General features: G+C 50.3%; 1 protein-coding gene and 1 long non-coding RNA gene across 5 annotated transcripts; one reads left to right on the top strand and one right to left on the bottom strand.

The window, feature by feature from the left end:
• Positions 1 to 387: 387 nt before the first annotated feature.
• PIPOX (pipecolic acid and sarcosine oxidase) lies at positions 388 to 13,450 on the top strand. Of its 3 annotated transcripts, none has more exons than XR_004619892.1 (8): positions 388 to 584; positions 2,468 to 2,616; positions 10,020 to 10,233; positions 10,505 to 10,687; positions 11,197 to 11,349; positions 11,747 to 11,905; positions 12,474 to 12,576; positions 12,864 to 12,880. XR_004619892.1 is itself a non-coding variant. In XM_002912312.4 (8 exons), exons 1-8 carry the CDS (start codon positions 471 to 473, stop codon positions 12,992 to 12,994), a joined length of 1,179 nt encoding a protein of 392 aa, XP_002912358.1. In that variant the 5' UTR covers positions 388 to 470; the 3' UTR covers positions 12,995 to 13,448. The 3 variants fall into 3 exon arrangements, 2 of the variants coding, with proteins under 2 accessions (XP_002912358.1, XP_019662333.1); XM_002912312.4 differs by having other exon boundaries at positions 12,501 to 12,576; positions 12,864 to 13,448; XM_019806774.2 differs by lacking the exon at positions 12,474 to 12,576 and having other exon boundaries at positions 12,864 to 13,450.
• A 13-nt stretch (positions 13,451 to 13,463) lies between these two features.
• On the bottom strand, positions 13,464 to 17,685 carry LOC105238164. 2 transcript variants are annotated; one of them, XR_856896.3, is made up of 3 exons: positions 16,668 to 17,685; positions 14,420 to 14,474; positions 13,464 to 13,738 (listed from the first exon to the last, which is right to left on the bottom strand). It is a non-coding gene; the product is annotated as an uncharacterized LOC105238164 (long non-coding RNA). The 2 variants fall into 2 exon arrangements; XR_004619893.1 differs by lacking the exon at positions 16,668 to 17,685 and adding an exon at positions 15,018 to 15,072.
• Positions 17,686 to 20,788: the final 3,103 nt, after the last annotated feature.

The following is a 20,788-nucleotide window of genomic DNA, read 5'->3' as shown; positions in this document are numbered from 1 at the left end:
CCTTTAGAATCTCCAAAGGAAATCAGGCTGAAGGGAGGGAAGCCAGCAGGGGGAGGCAGCATTCCCGGTGCCCAGCTTGGTCTAGGAGGCATTGAAATTCCAGGGCCGAAGTCCCAGAGACAAAGATCATAATGAGACAGGAAGGTGGCATAGGAAGGAGCCATTTGCATGACAATAATTGAGCCAAGAATAGAAAGCTAGAGGGATACAAGGGTGAGGCTGGCAGCTGAGCTGGGCTAAACCTCAGAAATCAGACTACCCAGTTCTGCTCTGCAGGGGAGGTGGGGGCTGAGCCCTAGGCCGGGCTTTGCCGGGAGGGAGGAGTAGGGAGAAGGACGCAGCGCAGGGGATTGTGGGAATGCTGGCCAGGCTGGACTTTGCCCTACTCCTCCTCCTTTAGCCCAGGGCCTACTTTTGCTTGCTTTCTCCTCTGTGAGTGGGCTTTGCAGCTGTAGGGCTAAGCGGGCATCATGGCTGCTCAGAATGATCTCTGTGATGCCATTGTGATCGGGGCAGGCATCCAAGGCTGCTTCACTGCATACCACCTGGCCAAACACGGGAAGGGGGTCATCCTGCTGGAGCAGGTACTGTGTCTCCTCTGCACTCCCCACTTTAGGGACCGTCCCTCCCTCCTCCTCTAGAGAGAAGTTGCCAGAGTCAGCAGGCTTTGGGGTGAGGCCAAAAGGTCTGACCGGCAAATTTTGTGCGATTTGTGGCTTTGCTGCCTGGTGTGTTTCATTACAATGCAAAAAAAGTTCCACCCTCCCTAAGACCCACATTGGGTTTCTAGGCACATTTCCTCCTTCTACTGCCTCTGGGTTTCCTGCCCTTGATCAAGAAGTATCCCAGGTCCTGTTCTCTTCCTTCCTGCCACTCGGTTTCTTCTGTGCCAAAATGTTTGATCCGGCCCAGAAAAATAATCAGTTCTGCTTTGGGTAACCTTAAGTAAAAATAATTTTGCCCAGAGGGAAAAGCTGATTTGTAAGCCCAAGAGGTAGGATTCTTCCCTGAGTGTTCCTGGCCTCTCACCCTGAAACCCAGCAGAGCCTTCTGTTTTTTTCTGTTCCTCTGATTAATAGCAGCCTTATTGTTTGATACACAGGAAATAAGACTTAGGTCTTATTTGTCCTTATAGAAAAGGTGACCCCACGCAGTGCAGTCTACAGTGACCACTGCACATGTGTATGTGTGTGGGAGGGCTGTGTATCTCCAGGATCCTTCCCAGGGTAGGTCCACGCAGACCACTTTCCAAAGGCTTCTATCCTCCCATCCTGCCTACAGCTATCCAGGTGGGTTTTGGCTTACTCTTCTTGGTAATGAACTGGATTCGTTAGAAACCTTTTTCATTTCTCTATCAGTTTTCTCAAAGCCTAAGGGATTCCTGGTCTAACCTTGCAGGAAACTCTCCATCTTTTGCTAAATCCCAAGGTGGTTCCCTTGTCCCGAATGATCAGAAGCCATAGAGAAAAAACATCAGCTTCCTTGTCTGGAAAATGAAGGGGGCAATGGAAAACAGCCTGGAGGTTCCTCAAAAAGTTAAAAATAGCGCTACCCTACGATCCAGCAATTGCACTACTGGGTATTTACCCAAAGGTTACAAAAATACAGATGCAAAGAGGAACATGCCCCCCGATGTTCATAGCAGCACGATCAACAATAGCCAAATTATGGAAAGAGCCCAAGGGCCAATCAGCTGATGAGTGGATAAAGAAGATGTGGTGTATGTACACAATGGAATATTACTCAGCCATCAAAAAATTGAAATCTTGCCATTTGCAATGACGGGGATGGAGCTAGAGTATATTATGCTACGTGAGATCAATCGGTCAGAGAAAGACAAATACCATATGAGTTCACTCATACGTGGAATTTAAGAAACAAAACAGATGAACATATGGGAAGGGGGAAAAAGAGAGGGAAACAAACCATAAGAGACTCTTAATGATGGAGAACAAACTGAGGGTTCCTGGAGGGAGGTGGGCAGGGGTTGGGCTAAGTGGATGATGGGGATTAAGGAGGGCACTTGTTGTGATGAGTGCTGGGTGTTACATGTAAGTGATGAATCACCAAGTTCTACTCCTGAAAACAATATTATACCAGATGTTAAGTAACTAGAATTTAAATAGAATTTTGAAAACAAAAACAAAAACAAAAACGAAGGGGGCTAGACTGGAATGATCTCCAAGATTCTTTCTAATTATGCTTCTCTACAAGACCAGCTGGGGAGGGGATCCAAAGCCCCTTTGGGATGTGAGTAACGTTACCAAAAGGGAGGCTGAGTTAGTGCTACTGAAGAAGTTTTATGCTTGCGGCCAAATCAATAACTTGGCCGTAAGGAGAGAATGTATGGAAATATTTGAAGACGAAGTGCTCCTGCTTGACAACACATGACGAGCTAACTCCTATGGGGGAAGGGGCAGTGCAAGGGACAACAGCCTCAATTGTCTCCCTTGTTCTCCGTTTCCAGTTTTTTCTACCACACTCCCGAGGAAGCTCCCATGGGCAGAGCCGGATAATCCGGAGGGCGTACCCTGAAGACTTTTACACGCAGATGATGGAGGAGTGCTACCAGATATGGGCCCAGCTGGAGCACGAGGCTGGAACCCAGTTACACAGGTTGGCGGGTTGGGGAATTCCTTGACTTGTGGGGCCTGGTGCCCGGAGGTGCTTTGAGTAGGTGAGGGGGGCAGTGCCATGAACACTTGAAATGCAGTGGAGGGACACAGGGCCTGGGGACTTGCCAGACACATGGGAGCATTCTGCTCACCGGCCTGATGGCCCCATCGCTCCAGCTGGCTCCTGGCGCCGCTCTGAGTTCCAGCACTGGGTTCCGAGCACGTGTCCAAGGCCAGCAGAGGGTGTGTTGGGAAGACGACTGAAAAGACACTGGGAGCAGATACCCAGAGCAGGAATTCATATCTGCATCTCCATGGAGCCATCCGAGGCTCTTTCAGGGCAGGGATTGAAATAAAGGAGAAGGCTGCCATCTTGGTTCTTTATATTTCTGCTAATATTCTAATCTTTCACGCTGGGTCCTCTCCCCCAGAGCGACCCCTATAATCCACTTCGTTCTTTCTGGAGGCCTCTCCCTCTAGGTGTCCTCTTCAGGCCCCGTTGCTTACTAGGGATCTCTGCTGTCCCCATGGCTCTCTAACCCTTAAGACTCCTCGGTCCCCACAACCTCCACTGACCCTTCTTTCTTTCTTTCTTTTGTTTTTTAAAGATTTTATTTATTTGACAGAGACAGCCAGCGAGAGAGGGAACACAAGCAGGGGGAGTGGGAGAGGAAGAAGCAGGCTCCTAATGGAGAAGCCCGATGTGGGGCTCGATCCCAGAACGTCGGGATCACGCCCTGAGCCGAAGGCAGACGCTTAACGACTGTGCCACCCAGGCGCCCCTCCACTGACCTTTCAAACGTTCATGGGGAAGAAGGCAGACAGTCCACAGTGCACAGGGAACTTTAACCACCCACCCCATGTCCCTTCTCACCTTCTCTGTGGCTCTTACCTGAACTTTCTACAAAACCAAGGCTCTATCCTCCAGGGTGGCAGTTATTTTAATGGCCAGGAACCAAGAGGTTACTGTTCTGTTGCAAAAACACCATTAACTTAAGAACAAAGTGAAATCCATTATGCAAATACAGCTAGGACAGCTAATTACAGATTTATTCCAGAGGCAGCTAATGCACCCAGCACCCAAATAAAGAAGCATGTCTTGCTGAAGGGTGGCCTGGCAAAGGGACCCCTCTCTGTCAGCCATCTGTGAATACTGCTGAGTTTCTGGTACTAAAAGAAGTGCTGAGGCCTCGGAGGGCACACTTCTTTCCCAGCACAAGGAGGTAACTAAGAGATGTGTCTGGAATCGTACAGAGGGGACATGATTCTGGAGACAGGCTTGAACTTGACTTTGTGCTCTACCTCTTACTGGCTATGTGACATTGGGAAAGTTTCTGTACCTCTCTGTCACTCATTTTGTCCTCAGAGGGCTTTGTGGGGGATTAAATGAGACTTTTTTTTTTTAAGAGAGGGAGAGGGGGAGGGGCAGAGGGAGAGGAAGAGAGAGAATCTCAAGCAGGCTCCCGCCCAGCACAGAGCCCAATGTGGGGCTCCATCTCACAACCCTGAGATCATGACCTGAGCTGAAATCAAAAGTGGGGTGCTTAACCGACTGAGCCACCCAGGTGCCCCTTAAACGAGACTCTCATGAAGGTTTTGGCACAGAGCTTAGCACCTTTAGATAAATGGCAGCTCTTTCTACCCATTCTCTGCCAGCTGTATGCTATCTCCATTGCACAGGGGGGAAGAAGGGCAAGAGGAGACAGGTGGGATGCAGTGACCATGGACATCAAGGAGAATGGCTGCTGGAGTAAGGGAGAGGAAAGCGTGGATAGAAGATTCTCATAATCTCGCAGTCCTCCTCTTGGCAGGAGGACAGGAATTTGGAAGGGCTTTGGGACCAGGTGGACCTGGCTCCACATGTCAGCTCTGACACATCTAGCTGTGTGGTTTGGAACAAGCTGTTGAACCTCTGTGAGACTCAGTTTTCTCACCTGTAGAGGAGGGGTGTCTATTTCAAGGGGCCGTCGTGAGGATGAGTCTGTGAAGGGCTTAGAGTGGCACCTGACAATCTGTCATCATCACCCTCATCGCCTTCATCGTGTATTTAGTGCTCTTGATAAGAAACTAAGGCTGTTTTAAAAGTACTTAATACAGGGTGCCTGGGTGGCTCAGTCGGTTAAGCATCTGCCTTAGGCTCTGGCCATGATCCCGAGGTCATGGGATCGAGTCCCGAGTCAGGCTCCTAGCTCAGCAGGGAGCCTGCTTCTCCCTCTCCTTCCTGCTCGTGCTTGCTGTCACTATCTCTGTCTCTCTCAAATAAGTAAATAAAATTGTAAAAAAAAAAAGTATTCAATACATGTTAACTCATTTAATTCTCTCCACAACCTTATGAGAGGGTTGCTACTGAGTAGTCAGGGTCTTAACCTCTTAGTGCAAATTGCAAGCTTACCACATTCTTATTTAGTGTAGAACAGGGCTTGGCGAGCTTTCTCCAGAATGGCCACATAGTATTTTAGACTTTGCAGGCCATATGGTTTCTGTTGTAACTCTTCAACTCTGCCAGTTACCCAACTCTGCCATTGTAGTGTGAGAGACGCCAAGATGATAGATACATAGATAAACGAGCACGGTTGTGTGCCAATAAAACTTTATTCATGAATGCTGAAATTTCATACACTTTTCAGGTCATGAAATATTAGTCTTTCGTTTTTTATCAGCCACTAAAAAAAATATAAAAAACCATCTTGGTTTGTGTGACAAACAAAAATAGACGGTAGACCCGACCTGGTTCCTGGGTCATAGCTTGCCGGCCCCTGGTTTAGAAGATACCACAGACTGATGACCTTGTCCATACCCTCTCTCCAAGCAAATTGATGTCTAAATCATCCCAGGCCGAAAGACTGCTAATGTATATTTATTTTTATTTTTTAAAGATTTTATTTCTTTGACAGAGAGAGTGAGAGAACAGCAGGGGGAGGGGCAGAGGGAAGGGAGAAGCAGGCTCTCCGCTGAGCAGGGAGCCTGACGCGGGGCTCGATCCCAGGACCCCGGGATCATCACCTGAGCCGAAGGCAGGTTCTTAACCAACTAAGCCACCCAGGCGTCCCTACTAATGTATACTTAAAGACAGGAACATATCATAGACCCTCTTCAAAGACCATTCTGATGCCTCACTTCCCCAATTATGAAAAATGAGTAAAGTGAATATGCTCTGGAAATTCTTCCGACTTCTACAGAGTACTAGGTGTTGCCATTATTATTATTATCATCATTATCAAGTCCTTTCTTACAGCTAACCTGATTTACTGGGGCACACTCATTTATTTGGTTCTTTGACTTAGGGACGCAGAACTGATACTTTCCATTCCAATTCTTTTCGCTTTTGTTCTTGATTCTGATTTTCTAAATGATTCACCATCTCTGTGGTTCTTATTCTCCTAGGTTCTTCTGGGAGAACCAGCACAACATCATCATCTAACTGATAGATACGAAACGTATTTACTTAATGCTATTTGATGGTGATAAAAAACAAACAGACATGTCCGGGAGCTGGTCGTTAAGGCGGCTGATTCCTTTTATTCTGTTCTGCCTCTTCCCTGGACGGTGGCATTCTAAACCTGGGTGGGCTCAGGATATTTGCATAGATTCCGGGTACAGACGACACGTGTGTCAGATCACAAGGTCTGAGTCTTTTGTGATGTGTACCTCCAGGACGCTGATACCACCAGCAAATCCCAGCTCTGGGGCCCCCCTCTTACTTGCCCCGCCTTCTCCCTTTGAGTCCTAATATCCAGCTCCTGACCCGGGCTGCCCCTGCTTAGCTGACAGTATCAGACAAGATCACAGCCCTAGGCAGTACAGCTGCTGGCAGAGCCTGGTGGCCCCCTCCGCAGCTGCTGCTTCCTGTGTCTGTGAAGTGTCTGGCTTGTCATCCGCGTCCCCTCCCCGGAGCAGTCTTTGTTAACCAATTCCACCTCGGCCCACTGAGCGGGAGATGAAAGCCAAGAGCTCCTCCAAAACCAACAAAGACAGCAGCCATTACTGAGTCCTTTCCCCAAGGTGACTCTGGGAGCTGGCTTGACTGGCACTTTGAACCCCGACAGGGGGAAGTGGGGGCCTGGGATGGGAGGCAGCGGACGCAGGGAGGGCTGTCTGCCACTCCCGATGGCTCCCTGCGCCATCTGGCCTCCTGTCCTGCTGTAGTAAGGGATAGAAATCCCTGATCACCGGCTCCTTACATCACATCCGAGGCTTTAGTCCTTTAGTCGGCTAGAGGAGTCAACAAGGCCCTCGGGAGGATTCTTCGATTACCTCTTCCTAGAGCCAGATCCAGCTCGGGTTGGGGGAAGGCGCGGTTCATACCACCTGCTCTGCGCTCCGCTGACAGCTGCGTGCTGGGAGCTGAGAGCTGCACTCTTTACAGGGTCCCAGACAACCCAGCCTCGCCTCAAGGAGCTTTCTTTCTAGGCCAGCCCTGACCAGGCATTTCCTGGACATTTTTTTCTTCTTCTTCTTTCTTTTCTTTTCTTTCTTTCCCTCTTTCTTCCTTCCTTTCTTTCTTTCTTTCTTTCTTTCTTTCTTTCTTTCTTTTTTTTTTGGTGATGGCCATGTCTCTTCTCATTCCTCTCCTCCCCAAACTTTGTAGCTTAGGTCTGAGCCGAAAAAGAGCAGAGGGGAGCCCAGAGCACAGGGGTGAGAAATTGATGCAGAATGAGCGGTCTGTTTATTGGGATCTAGGAGAAGCCATTAAGAAAATAAGCACTTAAATGATTTTCAATCTGCCCATGGAAGTCATCTATCTTCATACTGGGGGGAAAAGGCCCATTCTCTGATCCCGGTTTTGACTGACTGATTTCCAATTCTCTAAGCATTTCCCACAGGAGCCTCTCACCTATCTCCCATAATGACGGGCCTTTGCATTTGCAGGCAGTGTTTTACATTTATTTCCGATTTGCTCATAATGGTCAAAAATCTCTCTCCAGTCCAAGGCATTTCTCCAGCAGTGCACGGTTTCCCTCAGGTCAAATAGCTCAGCTGTGATCCACGGAAAATGAGAATTTCCCAAACGCATCCTCGGACTAGGGGAGGGTCCAGCATCACAAATTCAGATGGAAAATTTCCCACTGTTAGATCAATATCTGGGCTAAGAAATAAATGCCACAGGGGCAGAGAGCTGGAGCAAAATGATTACGATCGGCACAATTACATTCACCGGCAGAATCAGCTCACTGATTACTCCGAGGGATGGGAGCTCCCGCTTCAACCACCACAGGGTGGCTTGGGAATTAGAACATCACTCAGCATTTCATAATTCGGCAGATTTGCCTGTTGTCTTGGCATGAGTTTGTTTTCCCCATACAGTGCCTTCCTGTAAGAGGAGTTCTTACTTCAAGGAAAGAACGAAGGAAGGAAGGGAGAGAGAGAGGAAGGGAGGAAGGGTGGAAGGGAAGTAGCTAAATGGCAGGGTACACGGGAGACCATGGTCGGTATACTGCGGCAGGGGTCGGAATACAATGCTCTGGGATTCGTGAGCCGGGGATCTGACGTGATAACTGCTGACGTAAGGGTTAAGCCAGGTCTTCCCCCAGAATCCCACCCAGCCACGACTGCATGCGGTGGAAAGGGCTCAAGATCACATACTTGCGTGACTTCTTAATGATCCTCTAGGCCAAGAAGCATACTAGGCAAGTTTTCACGACCTGAGAACCAATCTGAAGTCCTTCTGGGGGCCACGGGGAAAGGACCCTGCTGGCTAGGGGGATTCAACAGCATCTCTCCTCTGCGAAGCTTTGAAGAGGCAGAGCCGCTCATTCTTTCTCGCCGGTGCTGAATGCTGGGGAGGCGGGGGCCATGGTAAATGGATTGGGCACGCTGCGCGGCTCTGTGTACTGACACCGGCCCCAGGGCCTGCTGTGTCCCTACCCCCTCCCAATCTTCTCTTTAATCCCCCCAACCAGATAATGCAGGATTTGGAAGCATGTAATATCCATGAGACTCCATTACTGGCTATTACGAGCTTTACACACAGTACCTGGGGGGTGTACCCGGCTGATGCTGGTCACCGCGGCTGCTGAAAGGCAGAGGGACCACAGCAATGGTCCCAAGGGCCAAAGTGACCCTTCCATTGTTAGGATCCGTTCCCACCAAAAGTTAGATCAGCTCTGGTCTCTTGTGACAGAGAGACGGGAAGTATTAAAGGAAACAGCTTTCCCTCCCCTAGAGAGTAGGAAGCAGAAAGGGAAGTACAGGGAGGAACGAAACCATAGAATCGCTGAATTAATTGCTGGAACCCTCAGAGACCACCTACCAGTGTTTCTGCATGAGGGCACTGTTGGCATTGGGGGGGGATCTTCCTGAGCATTGCAGGTTCAGCCCACTAAATGCGAGCAGCCACCCCCAGTCGCTGTGGCAACGAAAAAATGGCCCACGCCAGGTCCCTATGCCCCAGGGTTGGAGCGGGAGCCCCAATAGTCCAGCAGGCTTGCATTACAGAGGAATCTGGGGCCTGGAGCAGTGCGCCACCAGAGCAACGTCACAAGGGGTCTGCCAGGACTGGACCCAGAGCCAGGTCTCTCAGTTGAGGACCCTTTCCACAGAACGGGCAGCCTCTGAGGAGGAACCGAGAGATGTGCAGCAAGGGACAACACAGGACATGAGAGGGGAAGGGACAGGGGGAAGCAAGAGCAGGGCAGTAGACTAGGGGGGAAGAGGATATGGAATCAAGATCAGAACAGTGAGTGGGTCAGGGGATGGAGGAAGAGGAAGAAACACCTACCACTTTCGAGGTGTGGCATTAAGAGGATTTCCAATGTCTGCCCTCAAGGGCAGATGGATCCTGAGAAATGCCAGGGACAAGCAAACCGAAAGTGAAAGCCGGGGGCCGACTTGGGCATGGGATGGCAGCCAGATCAGTACTACGGAGTGCCACCCTAACAACAGCACCGAGATGACTTTACCAGTTCTTTTTATTTATTCTTTATTTTTTAATCTTTTAAAATTTTTTAAGATTGATCGATTGATTTGAAAGAGACGGAGAGCATGCATGAGCATGAGTTGGGGGAGGGGCAGAGGGAGAGAATCTCCAGCAGATTCCCCACTGAGCTCAGAGCCCCATGCAGGCTCGATCCATGACCCATAAGATCATGACCTGACCTAAACCAAGAGTTGGACACCCAACCGACTGAGCCACCCAGGCGCCCCCATACTTTTTTCTTTTTAAGTAGGCTCCACACCCAGTGTGGGGCTTGAACTCACCATCCTGAGATCAAGAGTCACATGCTCTACTGACTGAGTCGGCCTCGCGCCCCTGACTTTACCCGCTCTTTGAGCATGAGTTTGGGACCCTCCTTGTTGGGACCCTTGCAGAAGAATGAGAGAGAACGGCCCAGGGTCCTGACTCATACCCTCACCCATATGCCTTTCTTTTCTTTTTTTTTCTTTTCTCTTTTTCTTTTTTTACAGGCAGACCGGGCTACTGCTGCTGGGGATGAAGGAGAATTCAGAATTAAAAACCATCCAGGCTACTTTGTCTCGACAGGGGGTGGAACACCAGTGTCTTTCAGCCGAGGAACTGAAGCAACGTTTCCCCAATGTTCGGCTGGCTAGGGGAGAAGTGGGGCTCTTGGACAAGTCTGGAGGGGTTCTCTATGCAGACCGGGCCCTCAGAGCCCTCCAGGTAGGATGCGTGGTGTTTGGGGCGATGCAGCACCCGGTGTGGTTCCAGTAGGCCGTCCCCAGCCTCCTGGGCCGGTGAGAGCCTTCGCCCCACTGGCTTTGTTCTTGACCTTCTGGACGGGGCAGTTGATATACCTCGCTAGGCCTTGTCCATGGGGGACAGAAGGCCTGCAGTCTGCGCTCTCTTTTCTTCCCGAAGTGAAGGACTCATTGTTCACCAGGGTGAACCACGCAACTATCTCATTTGCCCTTCCCTGCCGCTGCCCTTTCAGGATGCAATTCGATGTCTCGGAGGCCTAGTGTGTGATGGAGAGAAGGTGACGGACATAAAGCCAGGGCGACCCGTCACAGTGAGAAGTGCCTCCAGGACCTACCGAGCCAAAAGCTTGATTATCACAGCGGGTCCTTGGACCAACCGGCTCCTCCGTCCCCTGGGAATTGAGCTGCCTCTCCAGGTAAGGGGGGGATTGGAAGCCTGAGAGTTCGTGCTTAAGAGAAGACACCTGGGAGTCAGACGGACTCGAGTTTGAGTCCCGGATCTGCCACTTGCTTGTGGATGAACTTGGGCCAATTAGTTCCCCTCATGAGCCTCAGTTTTGTAATGTGTAAAATGGGGACAGGGCTGTTGGAGAATTAAATTATAGAATCAATAAAAGTCCTCAGGAACTCAATAAATCTGAGGCATTATGAAGTGCTGGAGAGAGAGAGGGAGAGAAGTTGGGCTGGGTGCAGCAATGGGAGACTGAGACTGGGGGAAGAGACAGGGATGCAGAGATCTTTGCACCTCATACCAAAATGGAACAGACCAACGATGTGAGAAATGGGTGAAACAGGATGGACGAGTTAAGGGGCGCATGCAGGCTTGTATTCAAGAGCCAGGGACCTCGGAAGAAACTGTTCTCACCGTCTTTTAGAGTTTCACGGCCTTTCCCCTTCATCTCCCACTTCCTCTTTCGGCTTCAAGACCCTGCGGATCAGTGTGTGTTACTGGCGAGAGAAGGTTCCTGGAAGCTATGGTGTGTCCCGGACCTTTCCTTGCTTCCTGGGCCTGGGCCTCAGCGCGGCTCCCCACCACATCTATGGGCTGCCCTCCGGAGAGTACCCAGGGCTGATGAAGGTGTGTGGAAAAGCCCAGAGAGAGCCAGTAGGGCCCCCCCTCCGCCCCCTGCAGATCTGGGGCAGCTGCTCTAACTTCCCTTTCCATAGATTCCTTGGATCCCCCAGCAGCAGGAGCAGGAGAATACATCCCTATTCACTATTTGCAATGCAAGAACCCCACCCGTCGGGAGGCCCAGCAAAGGAAGCCTTTCCTTTGCAAACATGGGGTTCTGGGGGGTGGGGGGTAGAAGGAACAGCTAAGGCAATCTCATGTGGCAACAAACGGCATCTGTCAGGACTGGGGAAGGCTGGGATGATGGATGGGGACACTCTGTGTGCGAGCCTGCTCCCTGGGCGGGGTGGGTGCGCGGGAGGGCCGGCCCCTCGCAGCTCACACTGCTCTGATTGGGAGCTAGGTCTGCTATCACCACGGCAACGATGCAGATCCTGAGGCGAGGGACTGCCCGGAAGCATGCTCAGACAGCCAAGACGTCGGGATCCTGAGCCGCTTTGTCAGAGATCACTTACCTGACCTGGAGCCGCAGCCCGCCGTGGTGGAGCGCTGCCTGTACACGGTGAGCGTGTGGGCAGCCGCGCCAGGCCGGCCCTCTCACGCCCGGGGAACAGGGGAAGGAGACATACAGAGCCCGCGCGGCTCCAGCTCGCTTCTGTTTGACCCCTGACCAGGGCTGTGACTTGAAAGGAACGAGCTGCTCTCTGTGGGTCTGTTCACCTCTACCCGAGAGGGCCCGTTAGAGGTTATTCACATTCCTTTTCATTAGCAAACCAGGCTTATGCCTGGCAGCCCCTCGCTATGTTTCCCAGAAGAGCTCTAAAAGATTTTTTGGCAAGATGTTCTAGTTGAATAGGCCTTAGGGACGAAGAGAAGAGACAGATGTCACCAGGGCCTGAGGCATCTTGGCTAAAGTTAGTTTACATGCATTCACTGAGCACCTACTGTGTTCATGGCTCTGGATGAGCAGAGAGGCAGATGGACAAATGAGAAAGACTGTCATCCCCGGAGGGGGCGCTGGCATGCAGAAAGCATTCCTGTGCCCCATTCCCATTCTTTCTGGAAAGCAATCCAGCCTCGCCCCCTCCCCTCTGAGACTGCCGTTCTTCCTCCTCCTTCTCTCCTCAAAGGACACAAGTGAGATTGTTTCTTTCTAGAACACCCCCGATGAGCACTTCATTCTTGATTGCCACCCGAAGTATGACAACATTGTCATTGGTGCTGGATTCTCTGGTGAGCCTGAGCAGGGGAAGATGTGCCTTAAAGCCGACCTATCTCAGTGCCAAGCAAAATGGCGTCTTCTACGTAGGCTCTTGGCTGGCCAAAGCCTAGACTTGAGTGTATGAAGGGGCTGGGCGGGCAAACAGAGAAGAAGAGCTACTTCTGGTGGGAGGCAACTTCCAGCTTTGGGCTGCAGACCAAGAAGAGAGTTAGTCCTCTTTGGGAACAGGGTAGTAGACATCCAGGGACCCCAGGCGCTGTCCCTGAGGATGCCTGACCACCTGCTCTCCTTTCTCTAGGACATGGATTCAAGCTCTCCCCTGTTGTGGGGAAGATCCTGTATGAATTAAGCATGAAATTAACGCCATCCTATGACTTGACACCTTTTCGAATGAGCCGCTTCCCTGACCTGGGCAAAGCCCACCTTTGACCCCTGGCCAGCGGCCTCCCTTGTGTGCACACGAGCTGGGAATAAAGCCCTCTGGCTATTAAATGTCACCCGATTCTCCTGCCTCTCTTGAATCCCCTGTCAACACCGGATGATTGAGTTGACCTTCTTTCCCTGGCCAGCTCCCCAGTCCCACTACTTTTTTGCTTCCAGAAGGTCAATCAGATAATTCTACCATCACCGAGTAGCAAGAACTTTGAGATGGATGCTCAATAAGGAGGATGCCCAGGGACTGGCTCAGGGGACCCAAGCAGTTGTTACAATTCTCTTCGCTGAGACAATTGATAAACTTGGGGTGGATTTGACTAAAGGTGCCTGGGGTAAACAGGATGATTTGTAGATCGCTATCGCCCTTGGAGTTCCTTTTCCTAAGACCAGAGCCACCCTCCATCGCAAACCCCCATAAAATCTGGCTCACCTTGGGTGCACAATAAATGTTTGTTGAAAGAATGTGTTGAGCAAGCAAATACATGAATTGCTGCATTGCATTAAAGTCTGCAGTGGGCTTTATTTCCCGTGCGACCTTATTTCTTGGAGACTTTCACTCTCAATCGGCGCCACAGAGTCCATGACCCCAGGAATCCTTGGGTCTTTATCTCCTCAGTGCCCTGCACCCTCTCTCCCTGGATTCTTTGTCTGGTTCTCATCCTCTCTCTGGCTCTGTAAAGATGCTTAGCTCCCCAGTCTCTCATTAGGGTGTATTGTCAGGTCCTTATGAAGATGAAGCTGTTATACGGGAAAGGAAGAGAGAGACACACTCGCTTAGAAACCCTGTTCAATGTTTGAATGTTAAATGTGCCATTTTATTATCATTAGGATTGCTCCCACTTAATGAAACGGCATTAGCGCCGAGTCGGCTGGCCTCCTTGCACTAATTGCTTTAGAGGGGAACAGGCTCGTAACTACCCCAGGGCGGGTGGAGGGTTGAGGGGTGTAAACAGGGACTGGGCTGAATGTGCCCCGTACACACCCCAGCAGGAGTATATCCAGACCAGGCCAGTCGGACCGAAGAGATTGCCTGCTCCGGGGAGAGAAACCCTGGGACCCGATGGGACGGAAATGTTAGAAGGAGGCCCTGAGTGGGAAGAGTGGGAAATGGGAATAGGAGTAAAAATATCCCCAAAGGAAAGACAACACAGAGGAAATTGCCTCTAGGCCTAGGCACATGGATCAGCACTGATTTCTCCAGGGGGTCGTAAAAGCCAGCCAACCTCCTCAGCCCCCCCCGCCCCCCCGCCGGGTCTGCGTCTAGGGTGCTCTCAGAGGGTTCCCTGGACCTCAGCCTCTGCAAAGGGGGAATAATCATATCTGTAAAGTCAGAACAATAACATGGATGAGCCTTGAAGCCACGACGCTAAGTGAAATAAGCCAGATGCAAAAGGACAGACACTGGAGGATTCCACTCACGTGACGTACTGACAGCAGTCACAGGGACAGGCGGTGGAATGGTTGCTTCCAGGAGCTGGGGGATGGGGGAGGGATGAGGCGTTAGTGTTTAATGGATACAGGGTTTCAGTTTGGGAAGATAAAAGTGTTCTGCAGATGGATGGTGGTGATGGTTTGGATGATGTAGGAAAGACGGTAGGGTTCGGAGCTGATGGCCAAGATAGAATTCTTGAGGCGTCTTTGGTGCAAAAAGGTGGTTTAATTAAAGCACGGAGATAGGACCTGTGGGCAGAAAGAGCTGCCCTGGGGTCGTGAGGAGTGGCCCATTACATACTTTCAAGTTGGGAGGGGGTTAGGGATGGTGTAAGCCTGCCAGGTATTTTGGAAGCAAGGTTTCCAGCATCCTGAGGGAGCCAGCTACCGTTGGGAAAGGTCATTGATTACTGTTTAGTAAACCCTCAGTCATGAGACCCTTCAGATGGATATCGGNTCATGAGACCCTTCAGATGTATATCGGTGGGCCACATGCTTGGGGGATGATTGCCAACTTGTATCTTGGGTGGGGGTAGAGATAAAGGAATTAATTCCAAAGGAATTAGAATTGTTAAGGTAGACTTACAGGATCCTGGGGGTTGGGCTAAGATTGCCATTTGCCCTTAGCAAAGTATTAACATCGAGGCAGCTGAGTCCCTGGAGGAATGTCACTCTGCCTGTTTCAAGGACTTGTCAGTGGGCTGTAGATAGTAAGGAAATTTAATAATTTTTCTTCTGCCTTTGTTTCCCACATCAGTTTCACAACACCATGTTTTAATCACATCACAAACACAAACATGGTTTAAGAGAGGGTACTTAGGGGTGCCTGGGTGGCGCAGTTAGGCGTCCCACTCGGTTTGGCTCAGGTTGTGATCTCAGAGTCGGGAGATGATCTCCAGAGTCCTGCTCCGTGCTCAGCGGGGAGTCTGCTTAAGACTCTCTCTCCCTTGCCCTCTGCACCGCCCCCCTGCCCAAATAAATAAATAAATAAATAAATAAATCTTTGAAAAAAGAGAGAGAGAGAGAACGTACTTAATGCCACGAAACTGTTACACTTGAAAATGATTAAAATGGTATATTTCATGTTACGTATATTTTACCACAATTTAAAAAATAGGAATAATAATACTGACCACCTTTCAAGAGTGTGTGGGGATCAAATGAGATATCATTTATACAATCCACAAATATGTATTGAAATTCTGCTGTGTGTCGGGGACTGTGCTAGGCATTGTGGCTATATCCGTGAACAAAATCTTTGCTCTTCTGGTGTTCACCCAGTCCAGTGAGAAGACATTTAAACAATATGTATAAGTAAATTATATCCTAATTTGGAAGGTGACAAGCGCATTGGGAAAAAGAGCAGGGCAGGGAAGACAGAGATGCTGGGGGAGGGCTGCCCTCTGCCACGGTGGTGATGGTGGTCTGGGGGTGGGGGGGACTCAGTGGGGAGGGGCATTGGAGCAGCCCCTGGAGGAGAGGGAAAGCACCATGCAGAGATCTGGATACATATAGGAGAATGTGGTCAACTGTAAAGTGAGGTATTGTGTTATTACTGAGAGACAGAAAAATGGGGTACAGAGAGATCAGCATAGGATCCTGCCATTTCCAAGGCTGGCAAAGTTGGGGAGAAAGGGTGTTGGGAACCTCTCTCTCTCATTCAACGGCTGCCTGCCCGTAGTTCCCTCTGCCTCTGCTTCTCCCAGTGCGGCCCTCCTCCCCCAGCCAGCTGCAGCTCCCCTTCCAAAATATCCAGTCTTATTCAGCTTGCTGGTGACAGTAAAGGAGGGGACCAATGTCTAGAAGAGGCTGAGAAAGGACAAGTGGGGGATGCTGACAAGCCCTGCCTGAACTGGTGTGTCCTAGAAACCGAGTGCAAGGGGGAGGGGGGCAGCGGGGGTATGTGGGAGTAGGAAGGGGTGTGTGTGGGAGGGATGAGTTCGGGGAGGAGTGGAGAGAAAAAGGAACTGGAGAAGAAGACACTGCTAATATGCAGGCCAAGAAGGCAGGTAAAGATCTCCAGGGATGCTGCCCACCCCCAAAGCCAGAGGAAACTGGTCTGGAATGGCCAAGAGCATTTCTTATTGGAGTTGGGGTGGGGTCCTAAAGGAGAAGAGGGGATGTAGGCGCAGAGGAGAGGAAATGCCATTGTAGGAGGTGGGGGTGGGGGTGGGGAGACAACCTGAGGGTTTTAGAAACACTGAAGGATTTGCCAAAACAGACCCACCAACATTACCTCCCTGCTTCCCTCCTGCTTGAGCATGGCCAGGCACCCTCTTTCACGCAGACCCGACATATCTTCAAGATGGAGGAAAATCACACTGCATCAGGCAGACAATGAGGGACCTCTGGAAGGGCAGCTAGGGTCTGCACAGGCTGCAGGGGAGAGATAAGGGCAGAGAAGGGAAAGAGGCCGGCATGGTTGCCAACCAGACTAAGGAAAACAGAGGCAGGCTAAAAATAGGTTGGGGGTGGGGAGGGAAGAAAGCCAGGCCAGAAAAGAAGGGAAAGCAGAAGCAATCGATGCCATTGAGACTCTGACCCAATTCTTCATCTCTCAGCCTCACCAAACTGAAAAGCTAGGGAGGGATGGGGGGAAAGGGAAAGACTGGCACAGAGAGGGCAGAGTCAGAGGAAAGACCTGAGCCCTAAGACCTAGGCAGTCACGGAGCACAAGTCAGTCATCATGGCCTGGAAAAGAGGGGGGCATGTAGCTGGTGCTAGCATACTGGAGTACTCACGGACTTTGGTACCCGGGACAGGCTTAAGAGCTTGAGGAGTGTGAGTATGACTTGGAAGGGGGAGGTTCAACCGTCTAAAAACGTAAAAGGAAGCAACAAGGTTGAGTTAGTCTGGAGACAGTAAGCAGGGGTGACTTGATTCTTGAGTTTTACTTTTCAGAAAGGTGGTTAAAGAGAATTTGCTTACGGGATATTGTATTTCAATGGTGGGCTTCCAGGGCAAGAAAAGGGATTGAGGTTAGACCTCAGGAAATCCATCCCACCAAGTAGATTTGTGAGATACTGAAGGACGTACATATGGTACCCTGTCCTTGGAAATCTTTAACAGTGAGAAGCCCAGCCATCTGGGCCTATGTAGGCTTTCCTGAAGGCCAGGGCTTCCCCATAAACCTCTGGGAGACTTCTGGCTAGAGAGGAGATCTGGGATTTTTATTACCCTTGAGGTAGGGTAAATGGGTTTCTGGACCCAGGCCTATGGCAGGGCAAATGTAAGCCTCTAGGGGGGTAGGAGCAGGGAGGGGGAGGGGAGGCACAAGGTGGGCTGGCTCTGTCAAGCTTGGTGAAGCAGCAGAGACAAGGGGCAGGATTCTAACATGCAGGACCCAGTGGCATTTACATAATTTTGAATAATGAATAAGCCCAGCTCTGGGGCTCCTAGGCAGCGTGCTCATCTGCATCTTTATTAAGCTTTATAAATGATTCAGCTCCCTGCCCCTTCCCCCAGCCCCTGCCCAGCCTGCCCCAAGCATCAGGGTAGTTGATTGCTCATTATTTTAGACTAGATTTGTTTCACCAACATTCAGTGAGGCATGGAGTGGGGGACACAGGAGGGAGGAATGAGTCCAAAAGGCAGGCGGAGTGGAGGGTGGGGGAGAAAACAAGCGCAGCCTCGGGAAGGCAGGCGGCCGGCTGCGAGCTAGGGACCTGGGCATAATTCTCTAAAAGGCTCCTGGGGCTGCTATCTTCGGGAAGGAAGAGTTTCTCAGATTCCCTGAAATGCGCTGGGTTCAAGTCCCATTCAATCCCTGGTTTTCTTTACATTTGCTGCCAAGCCCCAGGCAGGACCCTCGCTCGGCTCCACTGCGGGGTCGAGCCACTTGAGCAGCCCAATGAGTACAGCCCCCAGGGAAGTTCTTATTTTTTCCTGAGGCAGAAATTTTCCTATTTTCACGCAAAAAAAAAAAAAAAAATCTGCTATGCTTGCAAGGTAAGAACAGGCACCAAGCATAATAAGGGAGAACAAGATAGGCATAGGCACACATGGTATGTGAATTTGTCAGGAAAAGGAAGGCCTGTGCCCGCGGAGAGTTCGAGCCCCCCTCTGAAGGAGAAGGCCGGAGAAGGTGGGCAGCCCTCCACACATCTGGGTAGGCACTTCTCGATCCTGGCTGCACATTAAAACTACCTAGGGAGCTTTAAAAAATATGATGCTTGGGACCCACCCAAGACCAATTAAATCGGAATCCCTGAATAAGAAGGCCCTTAAGCACAGTATTTTTTAAAAAGCTCCTCAATGATGTTTGGATCCTAATTTGGACAAACTTTTTAAATTATATATATATTAATGTATATATTAAAAATATAATTATTAATATGTAAAATAAAATCAGAGAAATCTCAACATTGACTGGATATTTGGTATTAAGTTATTGATTATTTAGGTGTGGTAAGAGTATTGTGATTACATTTTTTTTTAAAGATTTTGTTTTATTTATTTGACAGAGACAGCCAGCGAGAGAGGGAACACAAGCAGGGGGAGTGGGAGAGGAAGAAGCAGGCTCCCAGCGGAGGAGCCTGATGTGGGGCTCGATCCGGAATCCTGGGATCACGCCCTGAGCTGAAGGCAGACGCTTAACGACTGGGCCACCCAGGCACCCCTGTGATTACATATTTTAAAGTCATTTTTTTAAAAGATTGATTTATTTATTTGAGAGAGAGAGAGAGAGAGAAAGTGCGAGGCAGGAAAGGGGCCGAGGGAGACAGGGAAAATCGTCAAGCAGATTCCCGCTGAGCGCAGAGCCTGACGTGGGGCTGGATCCCAGGACCCTGAGATCATGACTGGAGCCAAAACCAAGAGTTGGCCGCTCAACCGACTTGAGCCAGCCAGGTGTCCCTAGAGTCATTTTCTTTGAGGGATAGACACTAAAGTATTTCTTAAGAAAGTGATATCGTGGGGCACCTGGGTGGCACAGCAGTTAAGCGTCTGCCTCCGGCTCAGGGCGTGATCCCGGTGTTATGGGATCGAGCCCCACATCAGGCTCCTCCGCTAAGAGCCTGCTTCTTCCTCTCCCACTCCCCCTGCTTGTGTTCCCTCTCTCGCTGGCTGTCTCTCTCTCTGTCGAATAAATAAAATCTTTAAAAAAAAAAAAAAAGAAAGTGATATCGTATCTGGGATCTACTTCAAAATAATCCAGTGAAGGGAATGGGAAAGTGGGTGGAGGAGTAGATGAAGTAAGATTTGCTTAGTGCTGATAATTGTGGAAGCTGCTTGATAGCCAAAGAAGTTCATTATTTTATTCTTTTTACTTTTTGTATATGAAACGTAATAAAGGGAGTTCCTTGAGCCTGTCTTTCTCTTTCTTTCTTTCTTTCTTTCTTTCTTTCTTTCTTCTTTCTTTCTTCTTTCTTTTTCTTCTTTCTTTTTTTCTTTTTCTTTCCTTTCTTTCTTTCCTTCCTTCCTCTCTTTCCTTTTCTTTTCTTTCTCTTTCTCTCTCTCTCTCTCTCCCTCTTTCTCTCTTCCAGAGAGAGAGAAAGAGGGAGAGAGAGAGAGAGTGTGTGAGCAGTGGGGGAGGGGCAGAGGGTGAGAGAGAATCTTAAGAAGGCTCTATGCTCAGTGCAGAGCCTATCATGGGGCTCCATCTCTCCACCCTGAGATCATGATCTGGGCGGAAATCAAGAGTCTGAGGCTTAACCAAAGAGCCACCCAGATGCCCCATCCTTCAGTGTTTCTAATATGCACCAGGGTGAGAACCACAGAGCCAGGCACTCAGCAGGAAGGGGGCTGCCATGATACCTCTGTGAGCACGACTGGCTTCAAGGAGAACAGGTTTGTTCTCTAAACGCTAAATGATAGGTGAGGGTCCTGACCACTGGCAGAGCTGCAGAAACCACTTGGGGGAAATGGTACCGGGCAGTTAGAGATGCAGTTGGGGGTGGGGGGCTCTCAGGCTTCTTCCCCAGCCAGCACAGCCTCTGGGGACTCGGAGTCCCCATGTTCTGTGCCCCAAGGTGTGGGGGGTTGGGGTTGGTTGCTGGACCAAGGGGAGCCCGAGGCACCCAGAGCAAGAAGTCAGCTTTGCTCTAATCGCTCAATCCCCACCCTCTCCTGACTGACTCCACGGAGCTGGACCCCCATCTCAGCACCCCCCTTCCCCCACTGCTGTCACCACTGCTTCCCTGTGCTGTCACTCCCCCAACGGGCTCATCTGGCTCTGCCAGGGAACATCAGCCCAGTTGACTTCATCAAGGAGGTGAGGGGAGGCAACGCAAATCCACAGAAGTATGGGCACCCGGGCACCCACCCTCAGCGGCTGCTGGCAGAACTGTCTGAGCTGCTGAGAGATTCGCGGTAGCTTGGTCTCATTTGCATGTCACTCCTTTAATGAACAATTCAAAT

This window comes from Ailuropoda melanoleuca, chromosome 13 (assembly GCF_002007445.2).
Source record: "Ailuropoda melanoleuca isolate Jingjing chromosome 13, ASM200744v2, whole genome shotgun sequence".
NCBI lineage: Eukaryota > Metazoa > Chordata > Mammalia > Carnivora > Ursidae > Ailuropoda > Ailuropoda melanoleuca.
This window is presented reverse-complemented; position numbering and strand designations above follow the sequence as displayed.

What these genes read in the sequence shown, in the direction of transcription:
- PIPOX (XM_002912312.4), top strand. Translation starts at nt 471, where the DNA reads ATGGCTGCTCAGAATGATCTCTGTGATGCCATTGTGATCGGGGCAGGC. An exon ending in AGTACCCAGGGCTGATGAAG is followed by an intron (nt 11,350 to 11,746) that starts GTGTGTGGAAAA and finishes ATTGGGAGCTAG; the next exon opens with GTCTGCTATCACCACGGCAA. An exon ending in CATTGGTGCTGGATTCTCTG is followed by an intron (nt 12,577 to 12,863) that starts GTGAGCCTGAGC and finishes TCCTTTCTCTAG; the next exon opens with GACATGGATTCAAGCTCTCC.